Here is a 21,665-nt window from a genome sequence, read left to right as displayed (position 1 = left end):
AGTGTTATAAAGAGTGGGTACACCATGATGTCAAGAAATAATGCTCCCACGTAATTGCATAGATCAAATGGATTGCAGGAGACAGTTGTTTGTGGAAGGCTGAGGAGTCAGGAAACCTCTTTTTGATGGAATTGGTACAGGGAAGCTGGAATGTTTTAACGTGGGAAGCTGCATTTGGAATCAGACCGTCATCGTCTTGAGATATCTGCTGAAGTTACATCTGCATTTACATAAGTTTTGGCATGAGAAATAAACGTCCATGAAGTGACTATTCTGTGCTTTCTCTTCCTAGATGATTAATAAAAAAAGCTGAGGGATTGATTTGGCTACAGGCTTTCTTCTGAGGTTTCTGCCTGCGGTTTATTTGTTACATGGAATAGATCAAGGTCTGTCTCTTTGGTAGGAGCAATTATGGCTCTTCTTCTCTTTGAGGGTCTGGCCCATGCTGTTAAGTCAGTGGCAAAGTTCTGGGCCAGAATCAGAACTGCACTTTTTGCCCATACAGTATGGTGTATTTGTCATTCCAAGAGCAAACAGGATTTAGGTTGTGGTGAAGTGGCACTGGATTTATTTGGCATATACAGGTTGTGGTATTTCAGTCATTCACCTCTGAAGAATCTTGGTGGCTGCTGAGAGACTTTCTGTTCCTTCCCCTTGGGTTTGTACCCTTTCCACATGCCAGTCCTCGGCACGTTACGATGCATGTCAGGAACTTCACGTCCTCTAGTAAAAACCTAACTGGGAGGAACACACTGCGTTCCCCTTGCACCTGTTCACTTACTGGTCTTCCGCCAGGAGAGTGAGACCTCCTGCCCAGCAGTTTGAAACTGGAAGTCTGGGCTTCTTGAACCAGTGGTGCCAGGACTTGTGTTAGTTGGACACGGTTTCTTGGTGCATGTGTTAACTACGCTGTCCCAAGCTCTGCCCTGCTGTTCTTATTTTCAAAGCATTTTACAAAACAAAAGAAATGAGAGCAGTGAAGTCCTGTGGTCTGCCCCTCAGAGTCCTGGTTTTGCTGGTGATTTGTGTTTCAGTTTTAAAACATAAGTTTTGATTGTGGGATTTCTGGGTTTTTTGTTCTCACTCAGGATAACTTAGACTGTCAGGCCCCAGACGAATTCCTAGGCACTATGGCAAAGCCAGTAATAATGAGGAACTGACCACTGCTATGAGCTATTCTGGGAACTGCCCGATCATTTCGTATAGGCCTGGTGATGCTCATTTCTTATAGTACAGATGGTGCTTCTGGAGAAACGTGGTGTGTGTTCTTCCTCTATTATTGTCAGAAATACCAGAGTGGTCAGAGGCATCCCACAGTGGTAAGTAGTTGAGCCCAAGGAGGAGCTAGGTGTTAGCAGAGGCGAGTCCACCTTTTTTGGTTTTGGATCAGTTTATCCCTCCTCTGGGAGCTGACATAGGCAAGAGCAGATTGTTCTGGGAATGTGGAGCAAAATTCCCAAAGGGCACAAACTGCTGCAGTCTGCACTGTTCAAGCTCCTTACTGAGCATTTTCATCAAATGTCTTCTTGGCCAAGAAAGGTGTTGAACTGAAGTGCTGCTCCATATATGCCTTTGCCCAGCAATTGTGCACTAAGATGCCAGACAGTTGCATGTTTGAAGATGTTTCTTTTATTAGAGGTTTGCATATGAGATTCCCAGATGTTGCTAATAGATCGGTTTTTTGTCAGTCATTTCAGATGGATACCAGAAATGCACTTTGCCAACAGATAGTCAGAAAAAGGTTAGTGAATTCTTGTTTTCCCGAACTAGGTAGGGACTTCAATGGTCTACTTTCCTGGATACCTCTCTGAGATGTCAGTGGAATTGACTTCATTTCACACTGTGCTATTGTCTGCTGCCCAAACCACATTTCAGTGGGCCAGAGGAGGAACTGCTGACTCACAATTCAGCATGGCAGCCCCGAATCTCATGAGACGACTAAGTCTGGCCTCTGACTGATGTTTTCAGTGAACTCTGTTAATGGCCCCCAACAGATCACACAGAAGTCCAGCTTCTATAAAATGAAAGGGAGGCTTCTTGCCCAGCACTTGGCAAGTCACTTCTGGCAGTCTGTAATGCTGGAAACTGCTGGTTGTGCTAGAAACAGGCTAAATGGTGGCTGGCTGAAAATGTGTTGCTGATGTGGGATCTGTGGGCCCCACTCAGTTGATGGCACATAGTGTATTCTGCTCACATAACGGCTGTCAGAGACAAAGGCCTGTAACTGGCCTTGGCTTGGCATGTAGTGTATGTGCAAAATGAATGCAACTCAAATGTGAATGAAAGTTGGGAATAAAAAGTAGCATAAAACACAGCACCCAACTTGAGGGTGAAAGGTAAGGGCGGAAGTGCTTTGTTTTTTAAAGAATTCTCTTTAGGGACTTGAACTTAATTGTTTTGTTACTATACCGGAGATCCAGATACACTCCATGGCACTGCATGGTTCTTGCAAATAACCCATTGCAGATTTCTGCTTTAATTGAAGCTAGGGCTTCTCAGCATAGGTTGGAGTGAATGAACTAGAGGCCCCTCCTTCCTCTGGAAGCTGAATTCAAAGCTGTGTGTGACAGCAAGCTATTCAGAGCTCATTGCCTTATGTGATTGATCAATCAGTGATGACGACTGCAGAGGTTCTGATGTGTTCTTCAAACCAGCTCCTGAACATGTTCCAGCAGCACAGTAATAACGTAATAACAGAGTTAACATGAGTTAACTTGCACGTGAGACTTCCAGGTCTTGTTTCTCCTCTTGCAGCTCATATGTTTGCAGCACAGCGTTGGGGCAGTGCTGCGCACTAAGTGCATGTCAGCCACAGACATGATTTGCTGTGTGAGACCAAGAATCAGACAAGGAGTTGTAGATACATGCTGTAAATCTTGTTCTCCACCAGTGTGACCCTACTAGAAGTCATCTTGCTTAGCTGCAGTATTGCACAGTGACACCTTGCCACTACGTGACCAAAGCAAGGTGCCCAGTAGGTGACACACCCAAACCCCTGTCATGTGGTTTGGCAGACGGGGTCTCTATTGTTAGGATAACATTTGTCCCACATGTCTCAGCTTTCTGATGTGCACTGGAGAGTCTGGGGAGTTTTAAAATGTAAATATTGCTGTGTTTCTGCTAGAAGGGATATGTTCCAAGGAGTATTCCTGGTATTTACAGCTGAAAGCAGAGCGGTTTGTGATGACACTTGATTTGGGAGTCCATTCACTATTTGGCACCAGCCCCTAGGGAAGTCCTAACTGCTTGAGCAGACGTTATCCTTGTTGCAGAGTTCCTCTGCACCACAGGGGCAGAACTGTTCACTGTATTCATCATTTTGGAGCTTCATGCTGTCTTCTGTATGTTTTGGGACAGGCCTTCAAGTCAGGACTCAGATGCTGAACTTGATTCCATACTCCATGGGAAGACAATGCAGGGAGTAAAGGACAGGTTTGTGGGGTTCCCAGTGCCCAGGATTGCCAAGACGTATGTTTTAGATTTCAATCTAGAAATCAGAGAACAGACATAAAGCTTTTCTTAGAAGGATCTCAAACTTCTTTACATCGGTGTGAACACATAACTATTTCCATTTCACAGGTGTGAAAAGTGGAAGATAGGAAAGCTGTGACTAAATCAGCAATCAATTCAGAATTAGTTGAGCTGAATTTTGTTTCCTGTCTTACACAGCAGGGCCCGATGCCCTCTCCAAACTAGTTTTTGAAAGTTACTTTTTAAAACTAGCTTTAGCCACTGTACGTTCTATGCATTTCTGTTCCTGAAAGGCACCATCAATTGTTTTCGCTTAAAGACACTGAATATGAACTTGTTCCTGCAGAGCTTTGTGCTGTAATTTATCAACAAGGCGCTGAGGCACAGACGTCAAATGAATACCAGATTTCAAATTATGATAAGCAATTGTGTCATCTCTGTGAATAGACATTAAACTCTGCTGAGAAATCATCAATAATTCATTAAAAAAAAAAATAAATTAGTACAGGGACATTTGGATAGCTCTTTGCAAACAAGCAGTCCTGTGTTCTGTAATAATTCTTTTGAATTTAAACCCAAAGGATACTGATTTCTCAAACAGGAACACATGATCATACCCAAGTCAAAAAGTTTGTTCCCTAGAGATCTAATTAGCATTTACCTTTGGGGAGTTATAGAAGTACTTAGAATATTATCTGTCAGAGGTGCAGTGTGTTTTTACGTAGCTCAGTGGAGAGGCATGCACGGCTTGCCTGGACTTCTGAGCAAGCTGAATGGAGTGCTCTCTGTCTTTGTGTTCTTTCCCGTTACTCACGACTTCTGCCTGGTATGGCCACATTAGTGACGTCTGCACTTACCTGGCATCTAAACTTACTTAATTTACCTTTGAAATTTGTATAAAGTAAGTCCAAATTTACACATTACAAAATTTAAGGATGGGAGAAAAGGATTATGTCTATTCTGCTTTTCTTCTTTTGTGAAATATTTGAGGTGTATTTTATTTTCAATATTCCAGTCGCTGACATTTTCACCACTACCTTTACCCTCTACTTATACCAAACCGTAGGTTCTTATTTCCAATCTTAAAATACAAATCTCAGAATAATTTGTCATCTTTAATCTGAGGAGAGGGAGGAAGCTGCTCGTGTAAAAATTTCAGCTTGAGCTTCTTTGTCGTAGGTGGCTTTTCATTTGACAGTTAGGATTCTGCTTTAGTCCATTTCTCTCCTAAATTGTAGGTTGTTACGTTCCAGTAAGCACACAGCATCTGTTCTCTGTATAACATGATGTTGCAAGATGCTGATCGTCTGTCTAAGTGGGCTCTTTTCAATTGAATCAGAGATGTACATGCAGCCTAACAGCAATATTTCCCTCCTGTCTGTAATTGGCCATTATAGGAGTAGAAATTTATAAATAGTTATTAATGTAAGGATTTAGAGGCTCTGCTTCAAGATCTAGGGCTAGCATGTCTTAACTTATCTTAGTGTAATCTCTAAAATAAAAATTCTCTGCTCTACTTTAGAGAGCATGAAATAATTTCTGTTTACACAGTTTTTTCAATTACTTTGATGCCATGATATAAAGGTCACTGATTGCCTCTAGTCATCACATGGCTTTTTCACTAATTGTGCACTCACGTCATTTTGTTCTGTGGGATCTTTTGCTTTTTGATCCAGTTTCAATTGCCCAGATGTTCATTTCATACAGTTAACTTTATATAAAGGGCATCCTTTGTTCCAACAAACACATTGTGGTCATTGTTCTCAGCTGGGAACTTAGTGCACAGCAGTTCACCTGTTTCCTATGTAATTCACCATCAATCTACCGACCTTTGTGCTGATTTAATATAAAATCATTCATGGGGGAGAGTAGGGATAAGGAGGAAAAAATATGCAAAAATGTTTCTTGGTCCTTAGGCTTGGATTGATTAAGGTCATGCTGCAGGATAAAAAGGCAATAAGAAATGGGAAAGCTCTTTCATCTTGACTCTTTTGGTGTGTAGTGGAATAGAAAATCACATTAGTACCTTGAAAGTTTTACTCTGGTGTCTCAGAATGTATTAATGGAGACCTAAACATCTTCTAGAAGGAACCCTATTGCCACTCTACTCCCTTCCCTATTGCCACCTATAAAGGCTTCATGTCAAGGCAGAGAGTGCTTCCAGTCCCCCTCAGCGTAACTGTCACGTAACGAGAGGCACGGCTTCATAATGCACCCAGGGGCCTGAGGATTGCCCGATTCAACAGATTGCAGGAGGGACAGATCTCAAGGTTATTCTAACTGCAAGTGTCCCATATAGGACAGCCCATTTGCTGTTTGTTAAGCCACGTGGACATTACATAGACTAACTGTTTAGTTTAACTTAACCTTTAGAGGAATCCTGAGAGCTTAATTCACGAGCAGAAGAAATTCCACAGAAGACTTTGAAAGAAGATTGTACATACAAATGCACTGGCTGTTGCTAAAAGATCTGTGGAAGATGAGCAGTGGAAAATTGGACAGGGATTGAGCAGTCTATCATGTAAGAAGGGTGTAGCTTGGCAATATGTATCTGTGAAGGTTTTTAAATCTGTGTCTTGGCCAAAAGAGACCTTCCAAATGACAGGAATCTAGCCATCTTGAGCCCAAATGTTCCTAGAAAGATGACCCTACAAAATTGCCCAGGCTACTGGCAGAGACAGCATTACTGGCAACATGCACGGGGTTTTAATGGCCAAGGCTGGAGCTACGCTCCACAGCCCACAGCAGGCAAGAGAAGGAGGCCTGGAGAGGAGCTGGCATCAGGCAGTGATTTTTAACGTTTCTTTCATTCAGCCAGCTGTAAGACTGCTGGGCAAGACCCACACAAGGTTGAATTTTGGTTTAACGTGCTGACGTGATTTGCTGTGGCCCCCTTGTAGCTCTCTGGTGCCTGGGCCAGAATATCCAGGACATCCACCATATTCTTCCTATGCAAACCTTGGGAAGGGGAACTGTGGGTGCCAGTGTCTGCTCTGTCTGCTCAGCTTGGCACGGAGGAAAGCAAGGAGGTGAGAAGGAGAAAACCAGAGGTCCTGTCTGGTTCAGACTACCCACAGTGGATGGATAAATAGAAAGGTACAGGGTTTTTTGTTTTCAGAACACAGTGTTTCCTGTGACTGGTCCTGCTGAAATCAGCGAGCAGAGGCAGACACTACAGCAACTGCAGCACCATAGTTCTCCATTTCTCTCACTCTTCAGTCTCTAGTTCCCTTTGCACAGCTATAAATTCTCTGTACAGTGTCTTTCACTGAAAATAGCTGGGAAAACAACATTTCTGGACCCTTATTCCGTTTATTTTTTTTTTTTTTTGCTTCTTCTTTGTGTCTCCCTATTTTTTTCTGGTCAACAAGGGCAGCATCCAAGCAGCCACCTGGATTCAGTATCAGTCATGTGGAATGTCCAAAAACATCACTTCATGACCATAATAGTCTGGTGGGAATGAGGCCAAGTGACCAAACCCCTCTTCCCTTCCCACCAGCACCCTCCAGCAGTATGACCTGGGAGGCCCCTCCAGTGCAGGATTTATATCTTGATCTGCTGCACTGACTGACAGCAGCAGCAAGGAGCTCTCTGGGGCAGAGGACAGGGAGGGCGGGTGGGAACCTGGGACAAGCTCCAGTCTGCTCCAGGGAATGCGCTAATTTTCACTCCTTTATAGTCCTTTATCTCAGCCCTTCGACCTTGAGCTCAGAGGCATTATCAGCCTTAGCCAAAAAGGCAGCGTGTACTTAACCATTTAAACGCTGAATGTTTCTGATACTAAGTTCTCAAGGTAAAAACACAACAAATGCAATTTATTTCAATAGTTCAGCAAGTCAGTTGACTTTTCAGGTTTGGTGAGGACTGATTTATGATATTGGGAAAAATATGTTGTGCTAAATAGATGATTTTGTGAACCACAGCAGTTTTCAAAGTTTATATGCCCCTAAAAAGTTCCTAGGGCTTGTAGAGACCTCCTCTAAGAACATGTCTTGCGTGCGTTGCTATAGGGTGTATATGAACTTGGTTTTCTTAGTCACCTTTTCATCCTTACCTGGACCCAATTATTGATATCCAGAGCACAGGCAGAAAGTTATTGGTCTCATGCTTTCTGTGGGGTCCCTACTATCATGGTAACACTTAGATTTTCAACTTTACAAAGTATTATACAAACTTTTACCAAAAAAAAAAAAAAGGTAATTTCCTGGAGCAATGGAGCAATCTAGATTAATGCATTGCCAGTTCTGCTACTGACTTCTCTGGGTGACTTTGGGCATGTCATTTAACCTGTGTGTCACTTTTCGTGTTTGCAGAATGAGCTAAGAATACTTCAGTGGGCCATCGTGGGTATTAATGAGTTATGAATGTGCTTACGTACATGTGTGTCTTGTTTGGCAAGATCAGCTTCTCTGTCTTTGGTGCCTGACAAATACGCAAGAAAAATAGTTCCTTTTCCTTACTGGGAGTGAGCGGTCTCTCCATGAGCAGCAGTAAGTGGGTAGAAGCTGAATTTTTTGCAGAATATTTCTGCTTAATCAGTTCAGTGTTCATGGAGTTAATTTGCTCATGCCTTCAGATTGTTTTGTTTCCAGGGATTCTAAACCGTTGCCTCCAGCTGTTCATTTCCATTGAACGAGGGTGATCTTTATCTGTCTAAACTAGTTAAAACCTGCTCCACTACCCGGCAGCCTTTTTGGAGACAGCCCAATAAAGCTGAGTGCAGTGGCTATGGTGCCAAAGCCTCCTGGACATCATAAATTCCAAGCCCTACTTTTTTTTCTGACCTCTCACTGTTAGAGCATCCCTCCTGTTTTAATGGGACTCTTCACTTCCTCCACAGCTCCATTTAACTCCTGTCCAAAAAGGGAAATGATATTTGTATGGTAAGTGGCCAGTGAAGAATCCCTTTTGGACTAATTTGCTACTTTAATATTATCAGATTAAACCTTGACATAACCTCAAATGGACCATTCGAACAACTGAAGCACTGTTAGACTTGCACTTAGGCTCTGCTCAGTGTGCATGTTGCTTGGGATGTTCTAGTTGAAGCAATTTTTAAAAATTTTAAAAATGGCACTCCATTTAAATCTTGCTGTGACGTGGTGGGACTTGTAATACCTTCGGGGTCAACAGGGCCACTTCCTCTTCAAACACGAGATGTGAAAGATTTTGTCTTGAGCAGGTGAGGTACAGGTTTGTTAAGTTAATGAGACAGCCACCAGGTGAACCAAAGAATCTTTCCTGTGATGAAATTCAAATGTCTTATATACATCAGGCAAAGATGCTGTCTATATGAGAAGGAACTACAAACAACAAAAAAAATTTCTGTTGTTTGTAATACCACTACAGGGACCATAGCTAGGATGTGTACACTAATGTAGAAACGCCTTCCCTTGTTGCTGGGGTTTCTAATAGTACATTATTTTGGCCTGTGCTGCACAGGAGTACGTAACACAAGGGCTGAAATGCTAATAATGGACAGTTTGTACTTTAGGCTCTTCCTCCTACTAGTACTACTATTAACAGCAGTGGGAAAATTTGTGGCCAGAAGACCTCTCATGAAGAGCCAGGCTGAGCTCTACTTTGGAATGTGCCAAGTAGACATTTTCCTGTTGTTTTGTTGCAGATGTTACTGTCCTTGCTGTCTGGGGAGTCAGCAAGGCTGGAGGAGTGTTGGGAGGTAGCGCCTCTGCTCTCTGCAGCGAACAGCTGGATCAGTTCAGATCCAAACCCAAGCCTCTGTGTGAGAAGGCCGTGTAGTCACTTTTCTGCTAAACCACCTCACAGCAATTATCAGACTATCAGAGGACAGCAAAGGTCTGAGAAAAAGACCGGTTTAACATGTCATTATTGGTCTTTAGCAGCTGTGTGTTATCCTATTGTTACTAATAACCTTTTTAACTTTGCAAGCAATGTTTTCTTGGCATCATTCAAACATAATGACTGGGGGGTCAAATTCGGCTCTCGGTTGTGTAAATATGGAATCATTCTCTTGGCTGCCTGGTGTTATTTTGCATTTGGCTCGTTGTCCCTGCCCCTAGGAGCCTGCAATCTAAAATACCCAGGCAGAGTATTCAGTCACAGTATGGTTTGCATACCCAGTTGGTATGCAAAGCATAAAATAAACAGATGAAGAACTACTGTCAAATCCATGCAATATAATTATAGCTTTATTGTCCTCTGGTTGAGGTTAATGGGTTATTCCTGTATAAATGAGAGCGGGATTTTGCTTCTTACTTTTCATATATAGTTCACCCATAGATTACGATTGGAAAGTCTTACAGGAAAATCTGTTTTAAAAGGGTTTTTAAATAAAGAGAGAAAGAAATTTGTTTGGCATTAATAGAGAACAAGAATCATTGAACAAAATAGATGTTGCTTAAAGTAAAGCAATCAGAAAGTCTACCTTAATGGTAAGAAGAAGAGGAGACCTTGCCAAATCTATGAGGAGGGTGTTGGAACTGCTGTTTCCCTTTCACCCTCCAATATACAAGCTTGTAAGACTCTTTAAGTAAGGTTTAGTGGTTTTGTATGGTAAATAAAGGTATCTTGATTTCATTCTCTGATAAACGGATCTCTCGTTTCTAGCATGATCTTTATAAAGTTCTCAGGAGTGAAGTGACTAATTGTACTTCTCATTTTCAGGGATCTTCCGGATAATCCTGCTGTTGAATGGGACACACAGCTCCTCGCTGCCTTTGTGCTAAAGCATATAGAAACCAATAGCATCAACCTGGTAATGTGAGACTTTCTGCATACAGCATTGGCAATTTCCACATTACTTTTGAGCTAGTGTTCTAGGCTTTTTCCTTCCCTCTGAAAGCTTTCTCTGAAGTCTTTGAAGTTAGGATTTTGCTTCTGGAGTTTTTGTGAAATAGTTGAGGACAGGGAGAGAGTATACTTACTCATTTTGAAATATTTGCTTTATAATGTTTATCCATTTCTCTAGCTAGATCCTATGAAGCCTCTTTTGGTTTGTACTGTCACCAACCTTCACTGAAGTAAAAGCTTCAAATTATTTAAAAACTGCAAAATATGTTGGAACTAATAAGTTTCACTGTAGTAGATCTTGAGGTTCGTTAATTGTAGAAGATGCTCTGAATAAGCCCAGCTGAATTTCAGGTCTAAAGTGATACCTGAAAGCAATTTTGCGTTTTGCAGTTTAAGACTTTTTGTGAGTATTTGTACAGGTCCTATGTCTTGACAAGTAAGACACGGTCATTCTGATCCTCTTTCGAACACTTCAAACAACTGCTAGAACTTCAGAACAACTGGAATTGCACTACTGAAAAATATGGAAAAGGATGATGGTGTAGTTTGGATGTATCTTTTCTGTCTGTAGATCTTGCTTTCCTTCCCAGTGAGAAATGAACAGTGGAGGAATTTTGCTTTGCTAACTCCTCAAATGTTTTCTACAGTTGAAAGCAACCATTTTGCCCCTGTTGCTACGTTTCATTGATGAAGAGATCCCATCTGGGATTTAGGGTTACGTTTAGGCTTAGATTTGAAGTACATTGGCAGGCGTGTGTTAGAGAGCTAGATTAGCAGGGTTATAGGTTGTGATTGAAGAAGATTTTAATATTCTTTATTAAGAGATAATAAAGAATTATTTATTATTATTAAAACCGGGGAGATTTTCTAGCACTGGTGTAGTTTGGGGTTTTTTTCCCACAAAACCAGAATAAGGGCCTAAGCGTGGAAAAGGTTCTATTCTGTTCTTTTCTACTGAACTTTGCTGTGATCGGGCATGTCACTGTCACTCACTGATTAGAAGCAAAGTCACAAAACTCTTAAAGCCTTTCAGCAATTCACAGAACCAGAAACCACATCTCCTGTAGCATGAAAGCCCCATGAGAACAAAAAACAGCATCTTGCATCCAACTTTGTATTGATTCTGAGGCTAATTTTCCATGAAATTCATTGCTGTGCACAGAGGCAAATGCAGTTTTCCTGAACTCCTTTTGTGCCTTTTTGGCCCCATGAATAGATAGGTTTTAATCTAATCTGAAAGCTCCTAACACAAGAGGATTTGTATTGCATGTTTGTGACTCTCAGGGGCACAAGGACAAGCGCACTAGAATCCCAGTAGAAATTCTGAAAACATTAGAACTTCTTCTAGATGGTTAGAAAGGGTTAGATCTTTGCCTCAGAGGAAATTAAACTCAAGCTGTTTGTGCTGGGGGAGGCAGGAGTCTGCCGCTAACAGTGCAGGGTTTTGAAAGCAAGAAACATGCACAATCACTGGTTCTCTCCCTGCTGTGCTGCGGGTGTTGGGTGTAGCTGTAGTAACGAGGAACACCGCGGCAGGGCCCACTGCGTTCTCCTCAGTACCTCCCTGAGCAGCAGTGAGGACAAACTACTGCAGCAGAACATGCCAGCAGTACCAAAGGCAACTGAAGCAGCTTCTTGGGGATGGTGGTAATGAACTGCTCTGTAAACTTACATTATTTTAAGTGTCCCAAGTAATCACACAGGTCTCAGATTTTTGCTGTAATACAATTCATTTAGGAGCAGACCTAGTTTGCCAACAGCAAGGCAAGCACCTAATTACCTTTGTTGAACATTGTGCATTTTAAAACTTCAGAGCTTGCCATCTGTTAGCCACTCTGGGAGCACCTTTGCTGTCCTAAGACAATGGCCTTGCCTTGAAAGGTAAACTGAGTCTATTTTTCAGTAATGTTGAAATTGATAGAGTTGTCTTAACATGTTAAAAGAGTTTTGTCAAAATGTAAGCTGACAGGGTTTCAAACACTGCAAGCTATCTTAATGGAGTTAACGTGATTGGAAGACATGTATTGTTTTCGCTATCCCAGTGGGAAAACTTTCCCCAGTTCTCCCCATAGTCATAGCATAGACAATGGTATCTTTTATTTACAGAACATATGTGTCATCTGGCAGTGGAGAAACAGGCTGCAATTACAACATGTCTGAAAGGAAAGATTGCAAGGCAAGGAGTCACCTACCACGTTCTGCGTAGTTTTGTTCCATTGCATAGTTACTCGTTTCTTCAGTTGCCCTGGAAGTCCATGAGTAACTCAATCTTTTTGAGAGCTACAGGGACATATTTCATCCAAGCTCTACATTAAATAGTGCAGACACACAAATTAACGGTTGGTGTACTCAAAGCCAAAACTAATTTATAGACTTGGGAAATTATTTCCTGCCTGCTGGATTTATAAGCAAAAGCCAGTGTTGCTGGGAGAGGCAGCCAAGGCTAGTCTGTCTCGATCCAGATTAGAAAGTATTCAGTGTGGAAAAAAATAAGTTACATAGTATTGTGTGAGCCCCAGGCAGGCTCCAGATTATGAAATCCTGCTCTTCAGGATCTCAGGTTTGGTGATAGCAGAGTTTGGATTAGGAGGTGACATTCAGACTGTGCTTGGGGCAGATGCAGTGCCAAGAGCAGAATTCAGCAATAGCACGTTCTTACAAGCTGCTTTCCACTATGGATTGATGGAAACATCATCCATACAACTCTTCGTGGCAGAGTCCCGTTGTCTTGGGTCAGCTCGAAGTCAGCCTAGAAAGCCAGATCCTTCTACAAATGTATTCAAGATGGAGGTATATTTGTGAGGGTGAGTTCAGCTCTCATGTTTTGGATCTTGGTCTTTACGCTCCTAAAATTCAGAAGCATTTGGATGTGGGATGTTTGTAGAGGATTTTAAATGCTTTTGCAGAACACCAGATACAGAGTACAGTGTGTGGAGTTTGCTAGAGGAGGCAACAGAGCTGGGACAGACTTTGGCATCGCTTTTTCTCCCTTCCTGACTTACATTGCAGGCTCCTCAGGTGTGCTTTGGGGTTCGTGAGTGGGAGACCCCCAGGACCTTTCATTCTAAGAGCTGGTGCGTGACATACACACTTGCAGCTTAAACCTAGTAGATGCTGGAATGTTGATCATGATTAGATTTTTCCTTTTTCATACAGTTCATTCTTTTTAACCTTTAGCTTCTCTGATGTAATAGCAACAAGAGACATCTCCAAACACACAAGAGACTCAAAGGGGGTTTGAATGTCACTGGCCTCAGCAAGTGTGAGTCAGGCCTATGAAATGATGCTCAAAGGAAGGCCATTAGAAATGGAGTTCCTTGCTATGGCATTTTATGGGATGTCCTTTCATAAAAAGGAAAGAGACCTTTCTATCCCCACCAGTCTACTTGAGCAGATGTGTGCTCTGTTTGAAGCACTGGATGACGCCAGAAGGAGTGAGGGAGACCCACAGCTTTGAGTGCTTTTTTCCTCCAATGCACATGGTGTGTAGAGGGAGTATGGACTCCAGACCTCTCAGGAGTTTTCTCTTCTGCTAGTAATTGAGTAATTTCCTCTGTGCTCTCCCCCCTCCGGAAGGGATTTCTGGACCTGTTTGTCTTGGCTGTTGCTCTGGCTTCCCCTAGTGAAAGTTCCATTTCCTGAATACCAAGGTCACCCAGAAGAAAACCCAGCAACACCAACAGCAGCAGCTCCCATTTCAGAACAGGTGTGGGGAGGGAACTCCCTCTTGCCCTAAAGATTTCATTGAGCAATAATTTCCACATCAAGTATATTTCCTATCCCAGCCTTTTGCTCCCAGAACTGGCTGAGCCTGTTTTTAACCCAGACGGTTTCAAGATGTTCAGGTTTTCTCATCCTGCCCTGATTGTTTGCTTGATTTCATCATCAGCCTGGTTCAGCTTAGTTGTTAAAAGCAAGCACACCAGCTAGCTGCTCTATGTAGAAGCAGCAGATGCTCCCGTGTGAAAATTATCTTCAGCACATGAGAAAGAAATTCGGATTTGTTATCAATGAAATGGATCCCTGAAGCCAGAGGAATATATTTCCATGTGATTGCTGCCTGCTTTAAGTCACGAGCAGCACAGTGATGCTGTGGAATCAGTGCCCTGTTTAGACAACAGACCTAGAAGCTACGTACTGGGTAGGTGGGACATCACTACTGTGTCAGAGCCAGCCTGTGTTCTGGGAGGGATCTCTAAAGGTGAGGAACCAATATTCCAAAGGTGGTCTCTTTGCAGATAGAGTGAATGCCACCGTGGCCAGGTCAGTGTGCAGCTACCTTAGGAATTGTACTTAGAAATTTGTATATTTGAAGAGACAGGCAATTCAGGTGCAATGTCCTAACAGTTAATTAGACAATATCAGTTGAGAATTAACTCTCTGCAGTCTCTTTAGCTAGTTCGGAAGTTACGTAAGCCCAGCAGCACTAAGAACAGCAGCTCCTATTTCAAAACAGATGTGGAGAAGAAAAACCTCCAAAGGTGTTTCTGAACCGATAATTTCCACGTCAAGAATATTTCCTAACCCAGCCTTGTGCTTCCACAGTTGGCCTGAGCCAGTTTTCTCAAAACAACGATTAGCTTATTTAGTCTGCTCACTATCGTCTCTTATCTCAATCTTCTGGTTTGTTCTCATGTACCTTCCATAGAAGGAAAAATGTGTGTTTTGGCTTGCCTGGGGTTTTTAGCTTGGTTTCCTTAGGAAACAAGAGTAATGCAATTGTATTTATATGTATGTGCACATGCATGTTTCAAAAGACTTCAGAGCCCATTGGCTAATTTCGACCACATTTGACAGCAGGGTAGTAGTCTTAAAAATGTTATGTTTGTTCGGGTCGCATAAAAGCCAATGACCAGGCGCAAAAGACAAACCCTCTCCCTGTCACCATTTAGTAAAAGGGTTTAGTGCAAGTCCAGCCCTTAGCAGACTCACACTGTTATTCACATGCATAAGAATTTATTCTGCCTGCAGTGAGTGGGGTACATTGTCATCATAGGAAAGTGCCACTCTAGGTAGGAGTGACATCAGAGCATGTTTTCTCTTATCTGTAAAATACAGATAAAAATACAGCTCATTCCCTGAGCTGTACAGAATTTAATAATGTCTTTCCCAGATGAGCTACTACAAAAGCTGATATCCTCAGGGAGGGCTTAACACCATGCCAGCCTGCGCCGTCCCTGCAGAGAGCCGCTCAGGTAATGCTGATGGACAGCAAAAGCAGCCATAGCCAAAGACATTTTTCTCCTTGTATAGGCTATATGGGGGCTGACCAGAAAAGGCCTCTTTGTACCTGAACGAAACCAAGTTGGGTCCCACAACTTCCTGCCAGCAATGAATAACCCGCTGCTTGGTGGCAGCATTATTACAGCCACTGGGCAAAGTGGAAAGTCTAACTGTGGATTTGTACTGGGTGGATGTGTTTATAAGCAGGCTTCTCTGGAGTTTGTGGTTTTTGAAGTATTTCTTATCACTGTCTTTGTGTTTCCTCTCCCTCTTTACACAATATCCCCTGTGTTTGAGAGGGCCTCTCCTGCTGGAGGGTGGAGTAGCAAGTTGCAGGACGGGCAGGGTGGCTTTTGATCTTCCCTTGATCTTTACCCCAGTACTTCAGGCCCTGCATATAAAATAGATTTTGAGAAAGGAGCTGTGGTGAGTAAGTGAGGCAGTAGCATTTCCTTCCCTGAAGAGAGAACAAGCTGGCAAGGAAGCAGACATTGATTGAAATGTGGGGAGGTTATGATTTCTTCCTGGTCACAGAGAAGGGAGCTGTGGAGAGCTCTGCTGCCTGGCTTCTCCCACAGCAAAAAAACTAACTTTAAACTGTCCAAGGACGGTCACTTCCACCATCTGGAAAGCCTATCAGTGCACACACACTTTGCACTGCCAGTTTGTCTTCTAGGTTGGAATCAGGAGCCTTTAAGTACCTGCTCCACAGTACTGTGCAGTGAGCCCATAGGGTGGATCCTTCACCCCTGACATGTTATTGGTAGGTCTGAGGGCAGGGAGCCAAGAGTATTCTGTGCTTTGGACGGTGACTTGTTAGTGCTGTGTTCACACATTACTTCTGCATTACAAAGTTCCCATTTCCCCCTGCAGAGAAGCAATAAACAATATGATCTTCTCATTCAGCAAAAAGCCTGACTTGGTTGTACAAAAAATGCAGTCAGCTAATTCTTCAAAAAGGCTTGTTCTCATATCAGATTATTTTATCACCGTGTTATCCTGTGATGAAGCCTCTTTACAGTCAGGACAGCAGTATGTGATTGTGTTGCTCTTGTTAAAGCAATATGTCCTGATTCACAGTACAACAAACTATAATTTCACCCCGTCATCCGCAGGCATTCTAGTATGTTCTCAGATCCAGGAGAGAGTGATTCATAGAGCTGGACCTCTTGGGTCAGGAACAAGTTTGCCACAGATCACTCTGAAAGTAACCTTTTGGCCCTGTAATAAGTAACAAGTGCATCCTGCCAGTAGGAACACAATATTTGTCATCCTTCTGTTGTTCAAGCTGTTAGACTGTGTAGTCATCTAGTTCCAGAGTGTCTTGTTTGTTTTGTGTTTCTGTAGCATGAGTTCACACACAAGGCCTCATTGTGTAACACAAAACCAACTCTTTAGATAAAATGGGCTGGGACAATGCTGTGTTAGATGTCAAAGTTGGTAACTGCACATTCTCCTTCTTCAAAACGATTATTGTTTTCTGGTTTTATTGCAGGTGGTAACCTTTGATGCGGGAGGAGTGAGTGGTCATGCCAACCACATTTCTCTTTACACTGCTTTAAGGTACAGTGTTCTGCACACTTCACCGAATGCCTCACTATGTGGTACAGAGTGAACGTGGTTGTGTGTAAGCAGAAAACGAATAGCTAGAGCCAAAAGCGGTATTAACTTCACTGATATAACTGAGTGCCAGGCTATGGGACAAGGTACTGTTTGGAGAAACTCTCACAGCTCTGTAAATGACTTACAGCATCCTTTATTATTCCGTCTGCTGGTGCTTTGCCAGTCTCCCTTTCACTGGGCCCTCTTTGCCCTTCCTGTTCTCGATCACACTAAAATATGCCACAGATCACTTTGCACCTCTAGTTTGAGGAGAGCGTGTGAACAGCTGATGCCTGAGCTTGCGGTAGTTGGATTTTGGAAAGTTTGCAGTGTTGTTCCAGAGCATGTTGCCATCCCGTCCGGGTACCTGAATTTACCTCTCTGACCCAAGGACATTGCTCTCTCACTGGAGCTGTCCCTATTTACCACTATTCCTAAGTCAATTCGTTCCTTCACCACATTATTCTTTACGTTCCGAGAACCTCTGTCTCTGTGCTTTGATGTGAGATGGTTGCAAGACAAAAATCCCTTGTATTAAAATCACCCACGTATTGCTGGCAAGGCAGCTACTGTATTTTATTTTAACCCTTTGCTCATTCAGACCTCATTGTGTCCTAAAGAGATCTCTTCCAGAGCTTTCCCTGCCTTTCCCAGGCATGAGAAGAACTCTCTGCAATTATACCGTGTCTTTTTAGCACCCATTTGTTTTCTGAATCATCTGTGCGATTCAAATTGCTCTCCTTGCTAACAACATCACAGTGATTTGCCTTTCTCGCTTGCCTAGAGAAAGCTACAGTGCCACAGAACCCGTGTTGTGACCTACTGAGCTCCTCTGGGAAGATGCTGCGAGTCTTTGATGCTATCTGATGGCTGGAATTCAGTGCTAGAGGGGATCATGGCTTTTCCCAGCAACTTCTGAAAGGGGGGTGGAGTTAAAGCAAACAGTGTGTTTGGGCTAAGTGGGGAGATGCTTTCCGGCACAGTGTTATTTGAGGAGTGAGTGAGGAACAGAGGTTGATGACCGATGCTCACACCATTGGCACAGAGGGACTAGAGAGCTTCCAGCTGCCTGGACCTCTGTTTGCTCAGTCAATTACTGAACGGGCCTGCAAATAGGAGCGGAGGGCAAATTGTTAGGTGTCCCCCTACATCCTGAAAAGAAACAGGGAAAACAAGCTAGCAGCTGAATTATGCATGAGAAAGTTGAGGAATACTCTCGATTTTGATCCCAGCTCTACTGTTGTCTCGCTTTGTGGCTGTGCAAAAATCCCTTTCCCACCTTCGTGCTTTAGGTTTCCTGTGTGTGCAGTGGGGATGTTAACCCTCTTCTCATCTCAGAGTATGTTACTAGGAAGTATTAATTATCTCCAAGCCCCTTGAACTCAGACCTTTGCATTAGTCCTTAGCCTACAGTTGCCCTGGGTTGATGAGATACATGCTGATAGGGACACCAGAGTATAAGCAGCTCTCATTAACTAAGGGCTGGTTTGTGTCTTGTCTCTCTTCCAGTCCTGAATCAGCAGAAATAAGCATGGTGGCCGAGTCATCTACATGCGGCAGGAGTGATGCTGTGGCCACTGAAAGGTTAAGTTTATTTTTAGTGGCTTGCTTGCCCTCATTATTTTTCAGTTTGTGTCATGGAGGAAGTAGAGCGTGACTGTATCACTCCTGATTTTCAGTGCCCTGATGAGTTCTTACATATTGGCTAGTACAGGCAGCGCTGGGAGCATATGCTGAGGCTTCTCACGTACCTCCCTGCCAGCAGGGCTTTGCAGAGCAGCGGTTGCTGCCCCTGGGGCCCCAGTGCTACATGGCAAGAAAAAGGCAAATGAACTCTCCCCTCCAGGTGTCACGTGCAATGTATTTATTAACCACCTTTAAACAAGATCTGCAGGATTCTGCCTCCACTGTAGCTGTAAGTGGAAAAGATGAAGCAGAGGGCTGGTGCAGTGATCCTCAGCTCTTGTGAGTGCTCACAGTCTGTGGGAGATAGATAGACTTATGCCTGCTGCCTAAGAGAGTACTTGCTGCACGAGCAGGGGTAGAACAGGCTGTGTGACCCATCCCACAACTCCTTGCTTCAGGAGGTACAAATTATTGAACAGCTTCAAGGAACAAAACAGTTCGGGAAATGGTTGTAGCTGAGCAGATGCTCAGTATTATCTGCTAAGGGCATAAATATTCTTTCTAGTGTGTGAAACAGGTTATGTTCAAAGGAGCAGGAACTATTCAGAAGAAATGTGCCCTCCCCCTTGCAGTAACCTTCCTCCTGACAGCTTGCAGGAAGTCCAGCTGCTGCTATGTGTCTAGGCTTCAGATCTGGGAGGAACTGTGAAATGCCAAGGTTTGAGGGTGGATTTGTTCTCTGCAAGGGAAAAATAAGAAAAAACAGGATGGGAGAGGAACACAAATTGCTATTTGATTTCAGTCTCCCCTGGGAGTATTTCAGTTCTGGCTTCCAGACGGAAAAAAAAAACCCAACCCAAAACCAAGAAAATCACGCTGTAGCAAAGAAGGGAGAATTGGAAGCAATCCTCTGTATCTCTGCTTCTTTCCCCATCGCCTTGATTTGTCAACAACATTCTCTCTTATCCCCCAAAACAGGAGCTTTCCCTGTGGCCAAGAGGCAGGATTCTGTACGTGTGTCCACAAGGAAGAGCAGGTCTTCGGTGACATCAGGGTCACTTTATTCCCCTCTCAGCATTTGACCAGTCACTAGGCACTACAGTAATAAGCATGGTAAATACTATGTGACAGGAATATTTGAGAACCTCTTTCCTGCACTTTGAAATGACAGTGTTTGCACTGAGATCGCATGTAATATTGAGGTGGTTTAGTTTTGCATGAGTCATTGTGCATTTTGATTTTAAACAAGCCCTCTTGCGCAGTAGCCTAGCAAATGGGAGGCTGTTAGTTTTGTTGTTTGCTGGCTTGCTTAGGGTGGAGAGGAATGGCCTTTGAGGCGGGGGGGAAGGACTGTACCACTTCTTTTCTTCAGCAAGCTATCAAATCCATTTCATCCCAGCTAGAACAGAAAAGAATAGTCCTTGCAGCTTAGGGCAGAGCAAACTGAGTGGAAAATAGGAGCTGCTATATTTAACCACTGTGCATTATGTTGTTATAGCAACTGCATCCATAAAACTTATATCAATGATGCTATATAAAAAACTACATCAAAGAATCATTAGCTTAGGCTATTCTCATCAATTGCATTTGGAAAAACACCTCTCAGTCCTGCAGGATGTTTCTTAACATTCGCCAACTCAGTGGTAGGTTGTAAATGAGACTGTGCAGAGGTGATATTTGGGAGCTTAGTGCTTTATCACTCTTGAGTTGATTATGATGCAGCCTGAGTGCCACCGATGCCTTGTTGCACTTACATGTCACAGCCTGACTATTGAATGCCCCAGTTATGAATGCCATGGGACATAGCATTGTGCAGAAGGGTTGTACTGAGGCTCCCTGAAAGAGGAGGACTGATTAAATGCCAGTTTCAAATAAGTATATCGAAACAAAGAAGAGTGCATTGTCCAGACAAATCCCACAGACTCTGTGGATACAGTTCTCAAAAGCCACCAACTGTATTACATCCCTACAAATCACAGTTCTGCTTGTATTGAATTTCCAAGGCCAAGTCTTTAAGGACGTATTTAGCAGGAAGGAAGCTGTTTCTTGGGTGATTAGCCTGATGATAGTGAATGGTGTCCCATCTACCATCTTTATTTGATGATTTCTTCCAGCGTGGGGCTGAAATGGGACTCTCATCTCTCACTCCTTTTAAGGAGCCCATGCATTTCAAATGAGTGGCATCTCATTTATGTTTTCAAAGCAGGGTGCTGTTTTGTATTTCCCTTGCCTTTTCCCAGAAAATCATTTTTTCAAAACTGGTTATTATTTGCTCCATCTTGGAAAAGGATTTCCTGTGTCACTGGTGTGTTTGTTTGGGATTGTTTAGTCCCTACAGGAGTTCTGTGTTCCCTGCAATATAAAGAAGAGTGTTGAAGAAATGACAGGTTCCAGTATCTTATGTCTCAGCCTGTCCTTTCACAGTCCAGCTCACTTCTGGTGTTTTGTTTTACCGATCTTAAATGTCCCAGGGGGAACTTTTATGAGTGGTGGCTGTGATTGCACCCAGACTGCCCCCATAAGGTTAAAGCAGAATTGGCCTCCTCTGTTTACCCTTTGAGACTCTGCCCCATCCCTTCAGAGGACTCTGCCCCATGCCTGGCACACATCCCATAGCTGGATATGTTTTCCTAGATTTTATCTCATTCCTTCCCCCCTGCTCCATCCTTCCTTAAACTAAGTTTATTCATCCCAGTGCCCTTCCATGATACTGTTGAGAGCCATTAGCATAAAGCTGAGCACAGGGCACCAGCATTGCAGGGATTCCCCCCCAAAGAAGTTTTTTTTTTCCCAAAGAAACAACCTCAAGGAATGTCCTCCCCAGCATCGCTAGGCTGCTAGCAGCGTGAGTGGGGCAGTGACACTGCACATTCTTCTCCCAGACAGTGCAGGGACCAAAGCACAGAGCCACAGAGTAGCTCTGTCAACTGGAAGATCTCTGCATCGACACCTTTTTTTCTGACTGGCAGAAG

The 21,665-nt window shown here is 43.2% G+C and overlaps 1 protein-coding gene across 2 annotated transcripts in view; it reads left to right on the top strand.

Annotated features, from left to right (window-relative positions):
• Nucleotides 1-21,665, top strand: part of PIGL (phosphatidylinositol glycan anchor biosynthesis class L) — a 61,034-nt gene that overhangs the window by 29,449 nt on the left and 9,920 nt on the right. The window contains exons 4-6 of one of the 2 annotated variants that reach the window (XM_063341411.1): nt 9,098-9,288; nt 10,117-10,207; nt 16,961-17,028. In XM_063341411.1, coding sequence (XP_063197481.1) covers nt 9,098-9,288; nt 10,117-10,207; nt 16,961-17,028 — 350 coding nt within the window. The remainder of the gene's footprint in view (nt 1-9,097; nt 9,289-10,116; nt 10,208-16,960; nt 17,029-21,665) is intronic. The other variant, XM_063341412.1, reaches the window with a different exon arrangement.

Source organism: Chroicocephalus ridibundus, chromosome 7 (genome assembly GCF_963924245.1).
Source record: "Chroicocephalus ridibundus chromosome 7, bChrRid1.1, whole genome shotgun sequence".
In the NCBI taxonomy this organism is placed as follows: domain Eukaryota; kingdom Metazoa; phylum Chordata; class Aves; order Charadriiformes; family Laridae; genus Chroicocephalus; species Chroicocephalus ridibundus.
The sequence above is the reverse complement of the archived record's forward strand: the minus strand, read 5'-3'. Positions and strand labels throughout refer to the sequence as shown.